The sequence below is a fragment of the Cucurbita pepo genome, chromosome 8 (genome assembly GCF_057944985.1).
Source record: "Cucurbita pepo subsp. pepo isolate OVF chromosome 8, ASM5794498v1, whole genome shotgun sequence".
NCBI lineage: Eukaryota > Viridiplantae > Streptophyta > Magnoliopsida > Cucurbitales > Cucurbitaceae > Cucurbita > Cucurbita pepo.
Window position 1 is genome coordinate 12886006 of NC_141805.1, and position 23210 is coordinate 12909215.

A 23210-nucleotide genomic window follows, 5' to 3' on the forward strand; every position below is an offset into this window, starting at 1 on the left:
ATAAGCTGTGATTAGTACTAAATTACCGTTGTAAGGATATTATTTTTCACCAGCTATTGTAAAGAGGTTTTCATCATCCAATCAATATTAGCTAAAGAAAAAACAAGTTGAATTTAGTTCAAAAGCAGGTTTCCTTCAAATAAAAGTCACGAGTTTCACTCGGTGATGGATAAAAAGGGAGTTGGTGTTAAGTTACTGAAATTAAAACATAAAGAGGGATATTAAACTAGAAGGTTTTAATTAAATAATTACAATAATAATAATAAAAGCCACTGGAATTAGTGGGAGCAAATGTTAAAAATAAGCTCCAATTAAATACAATATTGGAGTTACTAAGCATCGTGTTTTGGTTTTTAGATAATAACGTATGAGTTAACCCATTTCTTCATGTGTTTGGAGGGAATATCGGTTATTTATTTGTGTTTTTTTTCATGAAATTATAGGCCTACGAACTTTTCCCTCCTTATTTGAAAATATAAGAGCTTTATAAAATTTTGTCTATTTCATCCGAGACATTGTTATCTATATCCTTGCCCTTAATTGCTCGGTCACAAAATGAATCCCCATGGCGATAGTTTTCGTAGTTTTGTTTGAGATAAACACAAATTAAAAAAAAAAAAAAAGAAGAAGAAGAAAGAAAGAAAGATAGTAGACTAATAAGAAGACAAGGTAGAAAGTAACCCAATTGGGCGACAGATATTAATTAAGAAGAAATAAATGATTGCACATTAATACGTTAATGGGAGAGGCATAAGGGTGAAGTTTTCATGTTATTAAATAATGTCCCCAGATCCCTTAATTATATTTTATTTTTGACTTCATTTATTTATTTATTAATAGATCTATTTATTTATTTATTTATTTATTTATTAATAGATTTATTTATTTGTGGTCTCCGGACGGCAGGGTCACCCAAATTGTGGTCGTCATTCCTTTCCCTCCCCTGCCCGAGGCTGCCCCTGGATCTGCCCGGACCTTTCTCCTCCTCCTCCCATCTGTATCTCTCTTTAAACTAAAAATTAATGACACACTCCAACAACAATAATTACCTTCCTCCTCCTCCCCCTCTTCTTCCACCTTTCTCTCCATTTTTCCCTCCTCTCTGAAAGCCTCCATGTCCCTGCCTTTCCCTGTACATGTATATGCGTCTATTTCTGTACCTTGACGTACTGTCCCTTATGGAGTCCAACGCTGTTTTGTTTCCTTGTTCATAATCATCTGCTTTGCCTTCGTAATTGAATCATGAATGATACCATCAAGAACAGGGCGTTGTCAGCGTCTCAATCAACCCAACCATTCTGTTTTTTTCTGAATTCTTCAATGTTCATTTCGGGATGTTGTATTTAAAGCAGCCTAACCTCGTTTTGGGGGGCATTTAAGGTGTCGGCGGTTGTGATTTCCTTCTTTCTCCCTTCTGGCTCTATATGATACGTTGCGAGGTGATATGATTTGATATCATATCCTCTTTTCTTGCTTCTTCTATTCAATTCTATTCTATTCTATTGTTGATTTGTGCTGTTCTGTGATTTGCATGCCCTTCTCCTAGTTTCCCTGAGCCTGGGCCTGTGGTGCGAGGCTCGGGGGATCTGTAAATCTTTTCTCAAATATGGCTTCTTTAGAGGCCGACCCCTTCTCCTCCACCAATCCCACCGCTTCCTCTGAGAATAACTCGTTCTCCACCTTTCCACTCCCATCCTCTGAAAATGATGCTTACTCCAACTCTGCTGCATCTTCTGATGACCTCCGTTCTGCCTCGCCTGCTTGTATGCACAAATTCAGGCTCTATGAGACTCGATCGGTAACTACTCTTTTGTTTCCATTTCTTTGTGTTCAATTCTACTTTTCATATGGTTGTTTCTGGACTTAATAACTGAGCTTGTCTGGCTTGTCAAGCCACTGCTTTTCTTCCACAAAAAACATACATAAAAACATACGTATGCATCTGTTTTCTGTTGTGTAACTTACTACTGCCCAAATATCCACCCGTTTTCTACATGGACTACTACTAACTCTAAAAACTTCTGTAGTAACGTTTCTGTGCGTTTGCTCATCAATTTACCACGATGCTGCTATTTATGTTGTGTGTTATATTACTGAGACAAGCTGCAGTGGCATTTATAGACAAGTTCCTCTCTGTTTTATTTTTCTTCCTTCCCTCTAAACATATTCTTTCTTCTGTAGACTGTAGAATCTTGGTTTATTAAGCGTTGAAGAAACGCTAAGTTTGTGACATATGTCGCTTCTTGATGTGGTTGTCTAACTGTATTTATGTATTTGTGGTAGTATTCCTATTTATGCATCTTTTCTCGGTAAAATTTCTACTAGAAATTTTACATTGTAGGAAGAGACAAGAGTAGAACATATTGGAGAGTGCTAAAAATTGATAGGATGGATCTGTCGGAGCTAAACATTCGGGAAGATTCTGCTGTATATACTGAAAGCGAATGTTCTGATCTGCTGAGACGCATACACGAGGGTAATAAATCTACAGGCGGACTGAAGTTTGTGACCACTTGTTATGGTATTGTTGGTAAGAGAAATCTTATGAAGTTTTTATTTTTCCGTAATACCGGATATTCTATTGCAATATCATCATTTTCTCTCCTTTTGCTCTAGGGTTCATTAAATTCCTAGGACCCTATTACATGCTGCTTATTACGAAGAGGCGTCAAATTGGTACGATATGTGGTCATACTATATATGCTGTTTCCAGAAGTGAGATGATTCCACTTTCAAATCCAGCGGTTCGGTCCAACATAGCCATTTCAAAGAATGAGAACAGGTTCTTAGTTAATTTCGTTCCTTGCTGTTTATTTCTAAGTGCCACAGTAGCAAGAAACAGAGATTTTGCTCATAGTGATTTCGTGGCTCTTATTCCTAGAAATTAAAATTTTAAAGTTTTAGAATTCTGTCATTTCATTTTTGCCATGTAATTTTTTTGGGATAGGGAACAATTTCAATGATAAAACGAAATGGTGCAAAGACAAACCCCATTGAATGACATTACAAAAAACTTATCCAATTGATTGTGAAAGAATTTTAGTGAAAAGCAATAACTTTATCATTTTGTGAGACTCTCCTCCCTCCTAGGGGTTTTGTCTTCCATTGTTGATGGGAGAGTTTCACTTTGGGGAGGGATGTCCAAAGGCTTTTTCTGTAGCGCCTTTTTGTGTTTAGTTAGTCCTTCCCAGTTGATATTTTCTCTTGTCTAGGGGATGGGTAGAGGCTTTCAAAGATTTTAGACATGAAATACTCCATTGACCAATGCCTGATCATTTCCCTATTGGGCTGACTTTAGGCCCTTTTAAATAGGGTCCTTCACCCTTTAGATACAAAAAATATTTTATTGGAGGCCTTGAATTCCTAGTGTTTCTCGGTCTAATGCTTCAACAAATGATATTGAATATTCAAGTAACCACTATTTATTGATGTTGTTGCAAGTCTAAATTAGTTTCCTATTTTTCTTATTGATTTTCATAGAGTTATATAGATTTGTATGCCCCTTTTATAAAGGAGGGCTAACTAAATCTTAGATACTAGTATCAATAAATATGAATAAATTCCCAATAAATCTAAATAAATCAAATCTGAATAAATGCCTAGGTAAATCTAAATAAATCTCTAACTTAGCCTTAACGTAGGATATATTTGTATAATCATTTGTTGTTGCATAGTATCTAGGAAGATTTACTATTACCTATAATAGGAGTTGACAAGAAGATGCCGTTTTCTCTCTTCCCGTGACTCCACCTCTCCTCTCCTCATGCCTCTCATAAACATCATGTTAGTCCTCTCACCATCGTGCTGATAGCTATGGCCTCTCGTAAGATTTTGTTGACAAGTTTAGGACAAAGTTAATGGAAAGGTAATTGAGTTTCATCTTTAAAGAATTTTGGCTATACTGAGTTGTGTTAGTATGGATTGTTAATAACATAGAAGATCTACTTTTCTCCCCTAGAGCTCAGGTAATTTCGAGAGAAGCATTGCACCAACAATTTTACATGAATCTTGAAAACCTGCAACGAATGAGGAAGCTTCATCGAGATAACCGGAATTTTAATAGTTCTGACTGGACTCATTTTTAGAGTATGGGTCGATTTTCACTCACTCTTGATGAAATTTCTCCACGGAAAAGAACAATCGTCCCGATTGATGAAATTTGGGTCGTTGCTTGTGAAATATGGTGGATGAGTTACTTTTGGTTACTTCACATTAAAGTTAACGGTTTGGAACACCACAACAAAGTAAGATAAAGAAGGGAGTGTTTTTTGTGACCCGACCAACTTGAAGGGAGTGTTTTACCACCAATATTCCACACATGGAAATAAGCTCTGATGTTGCAACACATATTTTCAAAGGTGAATAGAGTAGAGCCCCATTTATCAAAGCCAATGGACAAGAGGATGGGATAGTGGTTGGATGTGGGTATGTCAAATATTTTAATCACAGCACCATCAAATTTCACAAGGACTTTCCCTATAACGAGAAAACAATACATGATTCTAAGATCCAGGGCATTCAGGAAGTTTGACCAAGTAAAAAGGAAATTATGAGTAGGAAGATCAGTTAGGGAAGCTTGCTCAATGATATGATTAAAAATATGCATACTTCTAGTGATTTGACCTTCATTAGAGTTCTCAAAAGACCATTGGAGCAAAGTGGAGAGATCATTTAATTCTTGCCAAAAGTGGGATCTTTGTGTAGGTTTGGAAGGGCCATAGATCCCTGTTAACCAAAATGAGGCCATTGGGGAGAAATAAGCAAAGAGAGGGAGGCTGCACCTTTAGTAATATTCAAGATCCCAAGGACGGGTCATTCCACATGATGGTGATTCCACCAAAGGAACCTAAAGCTATTCTTAGAGCTCCGAAGGGAATTGATGATAGATCTACACTTTTACTAACTTTGTCTCCTGTGAGATGACTTTGGTCGGGTTGTGTTTGAGAATGAAGGACTTGATGAGCGCACACTTTTGTCATGAGCCCAAACCCCTGACATTTCATGAAAGGATAATCATGTAGGGATAGTCGGCCCACCAATTCTGCTTGGAAGAAGATTTGTTGTAATTTACTGTAGACACAACAAAATACTATCTTTGTATTCTACAAACTATTTTTTTAAACTATTCTGCCAAGCAAGTTTTATTTTTTCTAAACTAATGAACTATGGTAAATTGCCTCTGCTTTCTGCATATAACCCAAAATCATAGGGAAGTGTCTTGAATATACTGAAACTTACATGTACTCAAGCCCTTCCCAATGAGTACGTGGGTTGAAAACCATTTAGTCGAAACCTTGTTCAGATTCCACAAGTGAATACATTATGCAACTGTTTCTTAACATGTTGCACAAAGTGTGAACAAGACCTCAAGTTGCTTTTGGTCACAAATAATCCGAGTGAGACTTTTGATCATAATTGACAAGTTCATTGGGGATATATTCATGTAATCCGTTCTAGTGGAGAGCTAATCAACAATCTACAAAGTTGACCAATGTTGGGAGATATAATCCCTCCTAGTTGCATGAATGGGTGATTAATTGAGCTGACACGAGAGTCCTATGGATGGCAAGAGATACCAGTCCATTTGCAGGTAGATTCATCTAAAGGGCTCCAATTACCAAGGACTTTCTTAGTATCATTCAAAGTACTTATGATTTCCAACTATGTCGAACCATCTTCAGTGAGAGAAGAAGCAGTGGCTCAAAAGGGTAGCTGCTAAAATCACGGATAAGACCCATTTTGCATTACTTTCAAACCCCTTCGAGAAATCAAATTTACGGATTACAAATCTCTCGTTGGTGACAGGTAGCCTGTCACCAGAGTTCATTCCTCTCGAGCCAAGAATCCTTTTCAAAAATGGTTGAGAAGATCGAGAGTGGAAAGTTTTTGTGGAAGAACTAACAAGTTCTATTTTTCCGAATACAGTTTTCTTGTTTTAGTCCCTAAATATCCTGTAAGCTTTTGGAATGTTTTAATGCTAAACTTTGTAGTGATTGTTACAAATTCAATCTTCTCAGAGATCAGTTTGTAATCCAAGTTATAGTTGAACAAGAAACAAGATCAATACTTGATATAATAAGAAATGGCTATTGTTCAAAAGATACAAACGCCACCACTGAGTGAAAAAAATAAAAATATAACAGCAAGCAACAGAAGACAAAAAAGAAAAAGTACATAACACCACAAAAATAACAGAACATCCAAGTTATTTATTTTTGAATTTCTGTTAATGGCTTATGTTAGTGATTTTCTGCTAAAACAAAGAAATAACTTTTGCCGAAGGAAACTGAATAACAGAACATCCAAGTTATTTATTTTTGAATTTCTGTTAATGGCTTATGTTAGTGATTTTCTGCTAAAACAAAGAAATAACTTTTGCCGAAGGAAACTGAATTGTGGGTTTACTGCAAGCTACATGACTTAACTAATCTATTATTTATTTGTTACTTGTTTCTTGTCTTAGATACAAGAAGCTCCTATGCTCGGTGGATCTCACGAAGGACTTCTTTTTCAGCTACTCATACCAAGTTATGCGTAGCCTTCAAAAAAATATATGTGATAATGAGACAGGCCATGCCCTTTATGAAACCATGTTTGTCTGGAATGAATTTCTGACACGTGGAATCCGAAATCACTTGCATAACACTATTTGGACAGTTGCTTTGGTCTATGGTTTTTTCAAGCAGGTTAGTAATTGGTGCTGCTTGGGTGCTTTCTCAAATCATAGGAAGGAATAACTTAGTGTATGGTCTTGGAAGACAATGCCTGATTTCATCATTTTTTATTTTTTATTTTTTTTTATTTATGAAATCTTATTTTATAATTAAGCAAACAAGGAGGTGGGAATTTGTTATTTACTGGATTAGTATTTTTTTTATATGATATTTATTGGATTGGTATTGGTAACATATGATTGAAGTTGATGGTGTTTATTCAATACGGCTCAGTGGTAGGGCACATAACTTCGTTATTTATTGTTTTGTAGATTATGCAATCACTTGGACTGTTTCTGGCACTTGTTTGTTTAGTTTTTGCTTGGATCATTGAGTATCCTTGTTCTTTCTTGCTTACAGGCTACACTATCTCTAGATGGGCGAGATTTTAAGTTGACCCTCATTGCTAGACGTTCTCGCCATTATGCTGGCACAAGGTACGGTCTGTTGGGCTTTCTCCCCTCAAATTTCTACACTTCTCATTTGATTATATGTTGGCAAGAAAATTTTTTGCCTTGTTTTTCTTTTATTTATTACTAATTTTGAATCAGAGACCAACTTTTCATCGATATATGAAATGGAAGAAAAAGTTCAAGGATACAGCCTAAAAAAAAAAAAAAAAAAAAGAACCAAAAGGGGAGAAAAATAAAAAACACCAAAAAGAGCCAGCAACAACCTAAAAAAGGAACCAAAAGCGCCATAAAGAAAAACCAAAATACAGCATTCGGGCAAAAACACCATAAGAAAAAACAGCGAGCTAATTTAGCCGCAACATGGTCACAGCTTTTCTATTCTGGAAAATCTGATTAGAACCAAAACCCTAACTCAATCAGTGAAGCTTTCATGGCTGCCGATCATCCATTGTGAACAAGTTTCATTTGGAGCCTTTATATTTTTTGTCACCGTGACCAATTTTCATTCAGGTTGTGAAAAAAAAAGGAAAAAAGGAAATCTCGAAGTCTTTGAAGAGATCCACCAACATTTACCTGCAAATTGCTTTTGATTTGGATATTCTTTTGCATTCTGCCTATGCTACTGCTAGAATAGTCCCGCAAGTTTTATGTTTCTTCTTTCTTCCGCAAGAATAGTTCTGCAAGAATTTCCATTAAGTTTCTATACACCACCCAGCCGACAATCAGCTGCAAGCGCATATCCAGCTGCAAGAATAGTTCTGCAAGAATTTCTGTCCTCCCAGCCCATATCCATTCGGCAATCAGCCGCAATCCCATTTCCAGCCACAATCAAAGTCAGCCCATATCCATTATGCTTTCAAATCCTGGACATAACCACCAAGCTAATTCCACACAGCAATTAGCATATTACAAAATTCCATACTGCAAGCTAATTCCACCCAAAATTCCTAACATTAACTGGCATCGACTATTTTTGAAATCCAAAACCCTTAGTAAACAATTGAACTTAAGAAAAGGAGGGGTCCGAACTAAGATCTCCCAATTCTTCAAGGTGGGGCTTCATTTCTCGGATGGAAGAATCACCTTAAGAAAGACGGCTATGGAAAGCATACTGCCATGGATGCTCTGATCTACTTAGGTGTTGTTCTCAGATACCTTGTTCCTGAGGTTTTTAAATTTGCATGGAAACACATGACAACAAGAAAAACAGGATAAACTTAGGCATGTTCTTCTAGCTGCGAGGAACGATGAGGAGCTCGAAATATTGCTTCAAGGAGTCACCATTGCAGGCAATGGAGGTCTTCCAAACATTAATCGATTCTCCTTGAGAAGTGAGTACTAGAGAGGCAAACAACACCTATGGATGTGCTCCAATCGGAGTGAGTACGAGAGAGGCGAATGGAAGTGCTTCAAGAGGAGTGGGCACGAGAGAGGGGAGCAGAGAGAGGGGAGCAACGCCCGTGGAAATGCTTGAAGGAGAGTGTTGAAGGAATGTTTTATGAGTTAGTATTCAAGCTGAGAATGAATGATATTTATTACTCAGCTTGAGAGGAAGTATTGAAGGAATTACTTTAATTTAAGGAATATTTGTGTAGTCTCATTAAATAAGGGTAGTGGTCTAATTCAATCTATGGATTTATTTAGATTTATTGGTAAGATTTATTTAGATTAGATTTATTGTTTCCTAGATTTAGATAGTCTTTCTCTATTATAAAAGGCACATGTACCTCTTTGAAATTAAATAAGAAAAACAACAAACTAATTTAGACTTGCAACAAAATTGACATAGTATCAGAGAACCAATAAAACCCTAGTTGCCACCACCATCACCACCGTCGTTGCCTAACTACCATCATCAACTACTCTCACCTTTGAAGATCTCTTTATGCATGGCAACTCCACCGATGCACCTTCAATTGTCTCTCTCTCATTGCATGGAAACTCCTCGTGACAACAACCTTAAAAAGTTATGAACTCCTCTGCATTTCCTTCGGGACTCTCTCATCTCTCACCACTGACGAATGACTCCTTCAACGCTAACACCAACATCTCCATTGCCTACGCTTAGCTCTGCCATTGCTGATCCTATTTGTCGATGGTTTTTGATCTATATCGTCTCTAACTATTGTGCTTTTCATTTGTCTTCTTCTCTTATCCGTTGATTGATTTTTCTCTAATATGCCTTCTTCAAAATCTAATGAGCCAATCTCCAATGGTCAAGAGGGATACGATTCATCATCACTTGTCCATATCTCGTGTCACAAACTGAATGACCACATTTATATCCAATGATCACAATCAGTCACGATGTTCATATGTGGCAAGGGTACGAATAGCTCTTAAAAGAGAATGTGCTGTCGAAGCAATTGATCCAGAATTCAGGAAGTAGAAAGTAGATAATAATGAGAACCAAGCCAAGTTCTTTGCGTAATGATGGGAAAATTAGAATCAGTCTCTACCATCTTGGAAGCTTTTGGAATTGTTACTCGCAGTTTTAATCCAATGTTACTCCGTGACAAAAAGCAAAAATGAGAGAGACCTGAGTTTGAAAATTACAAAAAGGTGGGTCATATAAAAGATACATGTTGGAAGCTACAATGGAAGCCCTTTGATTGGAAACCTAAGCATCGTAATGATTGTGATGGTGAGCCTATGTGGCTAATGTTGTTCAGAGTCGACACCAATTAGTGAAGAACAAATAGACATACTGCTAAAGATCAAATGGGGGAGTTATTGCCGAGAGTTAGTGAAGAGTCTCTGGGGAAGAAGAAAGGTGGAGTGGGTAGGGTTGGACTCAGCGGTAGAATCTGGGGGTTCCTTATTCTTTGGGATGGTAATTTGGTTAATTCCTTAAAGGTTGTTAAAGGGTTATTTCTATGGCGGTTTCCTTTGATCTACCTAGGGGTGTGGTAGGGTGAGTGTCTAGAGTGTATGGGCCATTTTGGCGTAGAGGAAGGAAGGCTTTTTGGGAAGAGCTTGGGGACTTATTCGGTTTGTGTGGCTCTTGCTAATGTCTGGCGGAGAATCTAATGTGATTTTCTCTCTTCAGTAGAAGACATTGGGTGGTAGAGTTATGGGCTTGGTGACAGCCTAATAGTGTTACTGAGGAGTGCAACCTTTTTGATCTTTTGTTGGTGAATGGGAGGTTTACATGGTCAAAGAATAAGGCTTGTGTAGAATTGATAGTTTTTATTATCTAATTTGATGTCTTCCTTAATGTGAGACAATTTTTGTTGCCTAGAGTAATGTCAGACCATTGGCTGTTATGTCTTGCGTCTTGATTTGGATCTCTGAATAGGGGTTCTGCCCTTTTAGGTTTGAGAACATGAGGTTGGTTCACCCTTCCCTTAGTGTTCTGTTCTTTCTTGGTGGTGAGTGGAGGTTTTGGTTGGGGAAAGGGTTTCACTATGGGGGAAAGTTGCAGGCTCTTAAAGGGGTGTTAAATCCTGGAATTGAGAGAGGACCGTTTCTCTAGCAACGAGTTTGACCTATCTTTTAATGCTTCCATCAGCCTTGCACTTCAATTTAACAAACCACTTGCATCCCATAGTTTGTTTCCCTCTAGGTAGATTTGTCACTACCATGTGTCATTGTCTATGTTTGACTATGATGACAATGAAAAACACAGACGTAGCAGTGAGCACAAGTTGAAAATACTTGTTGGATTAGTCAGAAATGAGAGGTGGGAATGTCTATCTTCGTAAAGAGCTCATGAATACGAATGATAATCACATAACCAGGCAGGCATGGTGGTTGATGAGGAAGATAAACATTTATGACGTGAATGATTCTGGCAAGTGTTAATGCTTTTGACACTTTGGAGAAGGGTAAAACTTGAAGGAGGAGTTGGTTTCTAGAGATTGAGGGCACCGTTTGATGATGATGTTAGTGTTTCGATAGTAGTGTTGATAACAACAGCTAGGGCTCCAACGAAGAGGTTTTTTAGCCCAAACAGCAGCTCTTTGTATCATCTAACTCCAAGGCTCATCAAACTGCTCCGTTACCATTATCAGAACCCAAGTAGCTGAAGTATATAGAAATATAAAAGATAATGGAATTACAATATAACTTCCCAGTAAACAAGGTACTTGGAATCTCGCCTCTGCCTAAATCAACTAAAAATTGATCACCTCTCTCCATTCCCAACTCTTCTATTTATAACAAACTCCTAACAGTCTGTCTTGCTAATTACTATATTATCCTTGGCTATTTAGTCCTTGTATACTGTGATGTCCACAATTTCCTTGTTCTAGTTTGTTTCTCATATGCTTTGCAATACATTATCTATTTTGGTGTCTGGGTTGATGCAGAGCTTTGCCACCTGAAACTGGAATATTGTTTCTTTAAACCTTCTGTGGATCAAATGCTGCCAATTTAGTCGAATTATTTCAGTTTGTTTTGGTTCACTAAATGAAGTCTATCTTGTAGGTATTTGAAACGAGGTGTGAATGAAAAAGGTAGAGTGGCAAATGATGTCGAGACTGAACAAATTGTTTTTGAGGATGTCCCTGAAGGGGTTCCTATGCATCTAAGTTCTGTTGTCCAGAATCGTGGCTCAATCCCTCTTTTCTGGTCACAGGAAACTTCGCGCTTGAACTTAAGGCCTGATATTATATGTATGGCCTTAATTCCGTTGTACTTATTTTCAATTAGCCCTTGCATTGTCCTTTGAACTCGGTTTTGTTTTTCCAGTGTCGAAGAAGGATCCAAATTATGAAGCAACCAGACTTCATTTTGAAAATCTTGCTAAAAGATATGGCAACCCCATAATTATATTGAACTTGATAAAGGTACTTCGTTTAAATTGATATATTTATGCTCTGATAATACTTGCATGGATGGTTAGCATGCATTGGATGGAAGATGAATCACGCTGTGTTATGAACCCAAGTGAGGGAGAGAGGAAGAATACTAGGGAAATCTGTAATTGTTTTCAGGTCCATGCTTTGAATTAATCAGTCACAAGGTATTTCGCTTTTTGTGAAAACAGACACGTGAGAAGAAGCCACGAGAATCTATACTTCGTGCAGAGTTTGCTAATGCTATTGACTTCATTAATAAGGAACTTTCCGAGGAGAACCGTCTTAGGTTTCTTCATTGGGATCTGCACAAGCATGCTCGGAGGTCTGTGCCTTGTAGTATAAGTTTAGGAAACTTGTCTAGAATTTTTCGTTGATGTTTTTCTTCTTGTGGCATTCTATTTGTTTTCCTTTAGTTAAATTTTTATCTGGAGAAAGTCTAACTTCAGTTTTAATATTTCTCCTTTCAACTTCCAGTAAAACCACAAATGTTTTACAGCTTCTGGGGAAAGTGGCTGCTTTTGCATTGACGCGTACAGGATTCTTTCATTGTCATGTTACTCCAGCTTTAAGATCTGAAAGGTATTCAATTTTCCCGATATTTGTGTATTTTTATTCCTGGATTCAATGACTTTCTTGGCCATTTTTATGATACAAGCATATCTATGAACTTTAAACTTGAATACCTCAAGTATCTCATCCTCGTATCAATGAAATCCAGCAGAGTACTTCAAATCAGAAGTCATGATATGTATCCATTATTTGCTATCTTGTAATGTCACAAATCAATTCATTACTTGATGAAATAAAATCCATTATGGAAGGTCGTGAAATATGCTGTTTTGTACTCAAGGCATATAATAAAAGAAAGTTGATCCTTTTATCTGCAGCTTCCAACTTGATACTAGTCAAATAATCTGATATGCAGTCATCTTGGCTGGTTACGTGGATTTTCTAACATTGTTCATAGTTCCTGTTTCTGTCTGCTAACATGCTCCATGCATGCCTACTATATTTAATCTATTTGGCCTTATCTGCAAAGAAGGTTTACCGGTGACCAAAATTAATATCTATATATGTTTGGTAGAAGTGATTGGTTGGTTACTGTTCCTGTGGATATGTATACTTTTCTTTTCCATGGTTCTGATTTTGAGTTGGTGGTTTATCTCTCTCCCTCTCAATGTAAGAAATGAATGAAATATTTTAAACAATGAATTCAGTGTGGACGGGGAGGGTGTCACTTCTTTGGTCTTGAGTCTTTCCTGGTGACAAATTTTATAAGAAAACCATCTTGCAGGAGTGAAGGAAATTGTAGCTTATCTTCTCAGTTGCATTCAGACAATGATATTGAAGATGCTGCTAGCATGGAAAAGCAAACAAGTGTTGAAAATTTTGCTTTTAATGGAAATTGCGTTATAAAACAGCCAATATTCCAGAGTGGGGTGCTGAGGACCAATTGCATAGACTGCCTCGACCGTACAAATGTTGCACAATATGCATATGGGCTTGCTGCTCTTGGACACCAGCTTCATGCCTTGGAAATCTTAGATTCCCCCAAAATTGATCTTGATGCCCCTTTGGCTGACGAGTTAATGGGATTTTATGAGAGGATGGGTGACACACTCGCACACCAGTATGGTGGCTCAGCAGCTCACAATAAGGTATGTTGGATTGCTGCCAAAGTGCTCCCAACGTAGGAAATAAAATTCTATCTTTTCTTCCATTATTGACCTTTCATTGAAAAAATAAAGAGAGACTAATGTTGAAAGAATACAACCGCCACAAGGGAGGGAAGAAGATGACAGCATAAAGAACAAGACCAAAATGAGAAAATAAATACAACAAAGGCCTAAAGAAGAAAAGCAGGGCATAACCCATCCATGAAAATAAATGATAAAGAAGGAAAGAAAAAACAATCCAAATGATAAAATCCAGCAAAAGGCTTTAATAGAGAGCTCCAAGATGAAGCCAAAAGACAACAAAATGACAACAAAGAAAACATCAACAGGTGTGCGTAGAAATTATTGGCAGTTAAATAGAATCCTACTGCATCAAGACCAAACAAGAATTTTATATACCAAGCCCAAAAAACTTACAAAATATTTACTTACACCTATAAATCTATATGTTGGATGAAACTTGAAAGAGGAATATCTCTAAAACCTCTTATATGGACGTCAAAGACAAGAAGTAAATTAAAACCTCTCTTATGGTCGACCGACCATGTTCATTTCTTACTGTCAAATACCCTAAAAGATTTTACTCTAAGCTATCAACCCAGGTAATAGGCCAACATGTGCTGCAAAAATAATTCCTCCAGTTTGTATAAATCATAAAAGAATTATGGTTACAAAAATATTTGGAGGAAAGAGAAAAATGAGACAAAATATGATAGAATACTTGCGCTATAATTTTATAAATAAGGGACGAGATTAATATACTCATATTTACATCAGTGTACAAGCTTTAACACTCCCCCAAAGTTGGAGTGTATATGTTCATTGTGCCCAATTTATTACAAAAGAAATTTATTTGCACTCTATTTCAGTTTTAGTGGAAAACCTCTCCTAATATCTCTCTACTCATTACATATCCCATTGGCATCATATATTATTGTATTTTCTGACGAATTAATGACAATCAAGTTTTAGTTCAAGTTCATAATGTTTGGTTTGCTTGTGAAATGTGGGGTTGGACCTAATATGAAGAGCAACCTCACTGTCATACCACAACTTGATTGGAATTGCTGCATTGAAGCCTAACTCAGTAAAAAAAACTGATATATCTACCATGGGTAAACTTCAGTTCGGTTCGCTCAATTAGATTTTGGTATTTGACATCAAACCAATGTTCAAACAGGGGAAAATTGAATTTCAATTGAAGCAGTTGGTTCAGTTTTATTTGGTTTGGTACTCTAGGTTTGGGTGTGAAAGAGGGTATGCCATTATGAATCAAATGAAAGGTTGGAGAAAGACTCTCTTCCAATAAGGAACAAGTAAAAAGTAAATACTAACATAAATATATATCATTAATATACATGTTATACTTACAATATAAAAAAAAAATCCAATAGATTAGTTAAATGTTAATCATCTCGATGTTATCCTTTTTCTTCAATCAAACTGGGGGGCTTTATGCAATTAATGTGTTTAGGTAGAAATATTGGAATCCCAGGGGAGTTTGTAATCTTTGACATCCTTGTAACTTTACTTACCAATAAAAAAAAAATCCCCCAAAAAGAAAAGGTAATGTTGAGGGATATAAATACCTACTAAGACTGGGACTATGACATTTGTATCCCTTTTGAACATATAATATCCTAATGAATGTATTTCGTGGAATTAGGGATCTAATTTTGTAAGTTGAGTTAAACATTTCAAATAAAACAAGTATAGCCAAATGCTTTTGATTTGTTAGGGAGTAGATACTTGGTAAAAATAAAATATAATGCGGGATCTTATCAATGCTATCATGAAACAAGCTGTGAAAATTGTAGATGCGCAAAGATGCCCTGGAATGTACATTTGAAAACAGTCGTGCTCTAGATGAAACATATCTGTTATTTCTTTCTACAGCTTCATTCTTCTGGATTTTTTTTTTTTTTTTTTTTTTTTTTTTAAAGTTAAGCTGACTATATAATGCAATGAGATGATTTTATTTATTTATTTTTCACTAAAATATTATATTTCAGCAGTTCTATTATTCCCTTTTTGAATTCCTTATTTACTGTGCTTCCACGCATGAATCGAAATATCATGCTTTTTTGTTTTCTTCTTGATCTGAGGAATAATTCTCGTTGGCAAAACTGTGAAGGCATCATTTACCATCTTTCTAAGTCTTCTACATCTTGGGTGCCAAATAGATATTCTCCGAAAGAAGGGGACAGTGGAAGGCAGCGACACAGTCTCAGGAGTTCTTCAGAACTCTTCAAAGATATTACAGCAATGCCTACATGGATTCAGAAAAACAAGATGCTATTAATTTGTAAGTTAATCAATGAAAAGTTTTGTTTCTTGTCAAAAAAATAAAAATAAAAATAAAAATAAATAAATAAATTGAAGTGTACTGTTGAGCTTGGTACTTCGGTCCAGCAATGAAGTTTATCCAAGAGTCAAGGTGCCTTGGTCAAGGGGAGAATTCAGATATTTCCTCTGTAGATTTTCTCTTTTCGTCAAATTGATCACTCATTGTTGTAGACTAAATTATCACATGGCATGTTAATATATAACTGTGTGAATACATATATACACACACACACACATATATATTCCATTGGTTTTAGCTCCAGATTGTATTTAAATTTTAAAAGAAGATATACTTAGTAGGATAGTTGAAGTAGCAATAAAATATTGGTCTATAGTCAATGGCTTTTCAATGACAAGAAAAACGTGAGTTCCTGGAAACAGAAAGAAAAACCAGATAATAATTGTTGGGATTTTAGAGGAAGAGAAGTGATGTATGTCTCATTTGATGAATGGAATTTGCTATATGCGCTTCTTTATGGAGTCTAATGCAGTCATTGTGAGCAAGTATGGACCACACCCCGTTTGAGAGGGTCTCATTTGTTGGTTTTAGGTTTCTTATTTGAAATCCTTGAAAAGCTATTTGTTCAAGCTTCCCCTCTTTTTCCATGCATGAAATCTCCTATCCACTTCTCTACAAGGTCGATTTTCTTCCTTTAGACCGGGCCAAGCCTTAAGGACCCCCTACGGATGATGCACTGGATCCATCCGGCCCGGAATCCAATGAACCAATGGTTAACCCTCTTTTTTTAGTGCTTTCCATAGAGAGGGAAATTCACGTTTTTTCCTTAGAAGAAAGGTCCTCAAAGCCTCTTCATTTGAATGAGAATGATGAAGCCCACAATCATCGAGATTTGAGAAAGATTTAAAACTGAAGCCTCCGAACAAGAAAGCACCTGGGTAAGAGCGCGACTACAAGGGCACAATCCAAACTTGGGGCCTGTTCCATTGGGGTTGGCTTAAATACTTATTTTTGGGACGATTTTTGGGCTCTTTGCACCATTTTCCCATGTCTTTACCCACCTTTCTGCTATCAGGCTTCATTCTATGGCCTCGATTTTTCTTTTTTGAAGAAATTCCAACTCATCATCAGCTTGGGTCTCTGTTATCCTTTATTAGATGGGGAGATGACAGATGTGTCAGCCCTTCTTTTGCTCAGGAGGGACTCATGTTTGCACCCGTAAGACTAACCTTTTTTGGATCTTTAACCCTTCTGGAAACTCTTCTTGCAAATTTCTCTTCCAAATCTTATGCAACACTTTATCCTGCCATTGAGCCTCTTCGTTCTTTTCTTGTATGGAGGTTAATACCCCAAAGAAGGTCAACTTCCTTGCTTAGAAAATTTTGCGTGGGAAAGTAAGTAAATTCCTTTTAATGGCATCCAAATTCATCCCTTCTTTTAGCTGGGGTCACATTGGTGCATTTTGTGTAGAGGAGCATCGAAGATTGACAGTATCTTTTGAAGTTGTTTGTTCACTTAGTTGATTTGCGTCCACTTTTTGGTGTCATTTGGTATCTTTTGCATGTAGTCGTGCTTTCCATCCTATGATGGAGAAGGTTCTTTTGTATTCCCGTCTTGGGATAAGGGATAGCCCTTTGATAGACTAACTTCTTTGCTATTTAGCAATGACTAGAGAGAAATAGTAGAATTTTCAAAGAGGTTGAAATATTTTGGGTAGAGGTTTTGGATGTCAATAGATTTAATGCCTCTTTTTGGACTTTTGCAATAGGGATTTTTGTAATTGTGTCAGTTAGGTCATATCATATTGGATTGGAGTCCTTTTCCATAGCTTTCGTTCAGCTCCTTTTGTTAGCCTTTTTTTTTATTTTTGTGTGTGTGTGTGTGTGTGTGTGTGTGTGTGTACCCTTGTACGTTCTCCAAGTGATCATATTCTCTTTAAATTATCCCCTCTATCCTATTTGAATTGTTCCTTCTACAGTTGAGGATTGAGTATGTGCTTCCCGTTCGAATATGGAATCTGGAATCTTTATATCACTAATCAACCCAAAAACGTAAGTGGATAGATTATGGGAAATTTTATAGTATCAACCCTTTAATCCTCCCCCTCACTTGTGGGTTTGAAAATTTGTAGAAGGCCCAACTAGTGGAAATCGATATTAATTGGAGAGGAAACAACTTTACAAGTGTTTGGGTTCAAACATAGGACTCCTTGGTTTGATACCATGTTACTTCATTGCAGTCTTTAGAAGATAAGGGTAGAAGATGCCGATAACATATATTCAAATTTTCTATTTGTTCCATATCATTCATAATTTGTCAGTGCTCTGCATACTTTATACTCACATTATTGGCCACATTGTTTGTGTTCATAAAATTGTCCACGATTTTTGTGTTAATTCCTCGGCAGTATTTGAAATCTTCTGTTGACATCATGCTTTAAGTATTATAATGTTACTATACGCTCCATTGCTGGGTTTGCTTGTTCTGATCGTTATGATTCTGCTTGTTTGAATACTACTTCATGGCGTTGTCTCCGGCCTTTTGCTGGGTTTGCTTTATTTGATTTTAGCCACAATTGGCATGTTTTCATTCTTCCTTTGTAGCTTTCTTACTTCTGATTTTTTTTTTTTTTTTCCTTTTTCAAGTTCATAGATTTTGAGTATTAGTCTCTTTTCATTAATTCAAATGAAAGTTTTGTTTCTTTAAAAAACAAAAGTGACTGCTTAGTACACAAAATAAAACCTTGTCGCGCAATAAGAAAATGTGAGCTTATTAATTGTGATAGTTGCTTAGAATAGTATGTATATGTGAACAGTGAGTCCTTCACCTGTATGTACAAGATCCTTGTGAATTTGATTAAAGTTTTAATTGCATTTTTTACTAAAGAGAAGATGAGAACATGCTGCTGGGTCATATCCACCGCGTTGCGAGATATGGCTAGGTGATAAAATTGGCAGATAAAGCTTACTCGCCACTTGTTGGAAGACAATTTTATCTTAAACTTAGACTTTCATACTAACAACAAAGAGATAGATATTCATTAAATCATGGATATCATGTAATTTTTAACAATTATGAAATAATTGTCAGATTTCTGGGATATTTTCTACCACAAAAGGACAAACCTGCACTCTGGGAACTAGATTCAGATCAGCATTGTAAAGTAGGGAGGAACGGGCGAATCTATGCAGAAGAAGATGGAAGGTAAACATTCTATCCGGAAATTGCCTGACGGCTATTCCATTTTCTTTGACTCTAAAAGATAGTGTGGGAATCCTCCTTTTTTATTTTTATATTTATTATTATTTTTCAGTTATTATTATTATTTTTAAAGAAGTGCTGCTCAACTCAATAATGTATTGATTATTTTCTTGTTTTTGTGGTTTTCTTTGTTCCTTCTATGCTGTTGACCCGAATATTTAATTAGATGGGTTAGGATAAATATCATTATTTTCACATTTTTTTATACTTTACATTTTTTACTTCTTTACTTTTATACTTTACAAATACAAGGTCCAACCATATAAAAGTAAAGAAGTAAAAAATGTAAAGGATTTAATTATAAGACATTTTAACTCAGATTCCTTGTTAAACGACCACTTTCCTACAGCAAAGCAAATTGTTGATCTAAATAACATAGGGGCTCCTAAAGTTACAATTTAACGAGATAATCAATAAGCTCACTATGGAAGATATCTTGAAACCAGCTTGAGGGGAGGGTTGGTTTTTCTTCTTTAGTTAATCAATATTTTTTTGTATTTATTATATCATATTATTTTCTGATCTATAAATGGGTGGTTCTTCCCTTTAAAAAACTCATTTCTTCTCCAAGTGAATACACCAAAATATAATTTTCTCTTGATATTTTAGATATAAATCATAAGTGAAAGTGCTCTAGTTCACTATGACACAATATGCTTTCTTCATGATGCTTTCATTGGTTCCTCGTGTATATTATGTTTGTTCTTGTTTGACTGAGTTATGAGAGTCTGATGTTTAGGTCAGCATTCAAAAGATCCTTGTCAGATGGTAATATTCTCCACGAAAATTGCTCACCAATGTTATCTACAAACAGAAGGCTAGAAAAACATTCAAATTCAGTATTATCCAGACAATCGCGAGGAAGTAGTAAGGTTCTTTTGGAATCGTCTCCAGAGACATCCTCTTCTGGAAGTGATATAGCATTGTCAAGGTTTGTTACCACCATCTCTATTGTCACATAATTCATAGGCTCCCTTCTCTTGAGATTTATGCAATAGTTCATTTTTACCAGAAGGTTAGATGCATCTTCATTAGACCAGAAAAGAAGAACCACAATGTTGCTGAGTACCGTTTGCATTTGTTCATGATTATGATATGCAATTCTAGGTGGTAGTTGTATCTGGGATTTTATATGCTTGGGGGCATGATTATTATTATTATTATTGAGTTTGTGTTTGGATTCTATAGGCGAAGCCTATGAGATTGAAATTTGTAAAAATTAATGTGTCGTCTGTGAGGTGGAAGTCTGCCATTTGTGATTTTACTTTCTCAGCCCATGGGGATAACAGATGGATGCCTAAAAATGATAAATAGCTGTGTTTGTTTTGATAGAATTTTCCACACGAATTTGATAGAATTTCAAGAAAATGAACATAAACTTCTTATTTTCATCCCAAATCTCAACAGTTTCACCCCAATTAAATTGTTCTCTATATTCTACTTGATATCTTTCGGGCAGTGAGCAGTGTTGTTGATAATGATAACTGAATAGTGTTTGTTGAATGTCTTAATGTAGGTATACTCCCTCGATGCCTCAGCGGCGAATTTTTGGGACCATTCAAAGAGAAAGAGGCTTTGAAGGTAACCATATTTTCTTTTCAGAAGGGGACGCTACGAGTTGCTCAAACTTTGTTGACCTGGACTGGCTTTCATCCTCTGGGAATTCATGTGAGGAGGAGTCATTTGAGAGGTAATCATACCACAAAGTTGAATATTTTATAACGGGAATATCCGACTACAGGGAATAACAAACAAAATAGTGAGACAATTAAATCCTCTACCACAAAGAGCAATCGAAACAGGACATAAATAGTCTCCCCTTCTACAACGTAGCAAATGAGGTCAATAATAGCAACAAAGTAAATAGAGTAGAGAAAGAGAGAAACATTATACTAGTTCGATCCAAACTCGCAATTGCATTCAGTGTTCTCTAACTTAAGTTCTACTACGTGGAGACTATAAATGACCCTCACCTTACTCTACAAATCATGACTTCTAAGCACCACAAGAATGAATACCTAGAGAATTACAGATAAATAAATCTTCAGACCCGCAAAATATTGTCTGCTGCACTTCCCTCTAATGTTCAACACCTACACCAAAGAAAAACCTTAATAAATAAGAACTGATTATAATTGATGCACTAGAGGAATCAATATTGTGGCGTTGAGACGATATACCGAATGTCTCAACGCTATGAGTGTAGTAGCATGCTTCTTTCCGCTTCTTGCGATAACATGTAATGCTCTCCACAACATTTGGACTCTGTCCTCTTGGTTTTGCTAGCTCTGCAACGTTGTTTTGGCTCGATAATCCTAACATAAGAATAGTTTCCAAAGTCAAAAGATCTTGATTTACAATTTGTTGAAACTTCATATTTCCGGACGGTTATAGTTTTCTTTTACTTGTATTCTCTGGTGACTTTGAGAATAATTTTTTCTTTTAATTATGATCTTGGCTTAGGACTAGGTCATTGCATTGTTCCTGCATTATGATGAGTGAACTCAGACTTCTCTTTTTCCAATGATTATAGGTCCTATGCGTCCAACTCTCCAACTGCCAGAGAGTCGTCTGAAAATGTTATCACTGGAGAATCGACTCCCTCTGTGAGTGAATATGGTTCAAGCATGAAGGTAATTCACTTTTGCGTTTTTTGTTTCCGTCTACATGTTATGAACCATTCGTTCAGATTTTTATAACTATTTTCGATTGAAATAGTAACTTGTTCTTCTAAGCTTGCTTTATAAATGAAGGATTTTTCTTGGTTTTGAATGGTGTAGGTAACGGAGCAGAATGCAATGGAAGTTTCCCAAGTGAACACACAGAAACTTAACGTTGTGGAGGAATATTCAGAGAACTTTGTGCAGTGGGTGAAATATGGGGAGACCCTCTGTTATTGAAGCCTTTCTCACAATCTATCCCTATTCTCACCATCATGACACAACGCTGCCAACATACAAGTGCGTGCCAACGGGTGAGCAGAAACAAACTCTGGGGGAGCACTGGTTCTTCCAAACCAACACTCATTCCTCCTATTCAAACATCCACTTCATTCCCAACTACAAAAATGGTAAATAGTGAACCTCTAAATCTGAAAATAATAATAACAATAATTCTTTTGGAGCACAAATTTTTTTCCTCCGATGCTAGGCTATGGGCATCTCTAGGTAAAATTATGTAAATATTTCCCCTCTTAAAATCGTGCTTAGAACACTGCAGATCCATGATTCTTTTTATTCAATGTTATTTTGGGATTTTGATTTTGTAACATCGTGCTCTAATTGATTGGAAAAGTTTTTGAAATGTGTAAACTATAAATAAACCTCTCCAATTTGGAATTCTCCATTTTATTCCTGTTGCTCTCAATGCCAATATCACAAACTTGTATGAGAATTTTCACAGCACATAATTACACAAGTTGTGTATATGGATATAACCATTCTAGGAAAATTTGATCATTTACTAGTTATTTGTGATTACAATTGGTTCAAACATAATGAATTTCATGGTCAATTTTTACACAAATTAATTGGGCAATTCATCAAATAATGTATAACAATTTTAAAGTAGGTTATATCAATATTGTAGTAGGATAAGACCTTCAATATTATCCGAATATTATATAGATCAATGGTAACACCTATGGAAAATGACTCGAAAATGGCCCGAAATTGAAAGTGTTTAAGTTTCGTATTTTTACTAAACATATGTGTCAAATTCATCAAATTTGAATGTTTCTTACTGATTCGTTATGGTTTTCTCGACATGGGTTGAGGTTATGAGGTTTTATAGACATGAATAAATGTTTTTTTTTTCTTTCTTATTTTACGCTTAGGACAATCTTTGTGAAATGGTAAAATACTAAAATGAGAAAATAACTTTTTTGAATGAGTTAATTACTCTCTCTCAATTAGGAAAAATAGTGTCAATGTTAACACCTAAGGAAAATGACTCAAAAATAGCTAAAAAACGAATGTGTTTATTTATTTCAGTGTAAAAAAAAAAAAAAAAGGAGGGGGAAGAAATAGGGGGGGGGGGCC

General features: G+C 36.1%; 1 protein-coding gene across 2 annotated transcripts; it reads left to right on the forward strand.

The window, feature by feature from the left end:
* Window positions 1-1022: 1022 nt before the first annotated feature.
* Window positions 1023-22520, forward strand: LOC111799926 (phosphoinositide phosphatase SAC3). 2 transcript variants are annotated; one of them, XM_023683450.2, is made up of 16 exons: window positions 1023-1798; window positions 2326-2530; window positions 2617-2782; window positions 6464-6686; window positions 7074-7150; window positions 11555-11742; window positions 11819-11916; window positions 12117-12250; window positions 12403-12507; window positions 13223-13586; window positions 15788-15909; window positions 19000-19113; window positions 19910-20101; window positions 20687-20860; window positions 21704-21803; window positions 21951-22520. In XM_023683450.2, exons 1-16 carry the CDS (start codon window positions 1607-1609, stop codon window positions 22068-22070), a joined length of 2574 nt encoding a protein of 857 aa, XP_023539218.1. In that variant the 5' UTR covers window positions 1023-1606; the 3' UTR covers window positions 22071-22520. The 2 variants fall into 2 exon arrangements, with proteins under 2 accessions (XP_023539218.1, XP_023539219.1); XM_023683451.2 differs by having other exon boundaries at window positions 11555-11583.
* The last annotated feature ends 690 nt before the right edge of the window (window positions 22521-23210 follow it).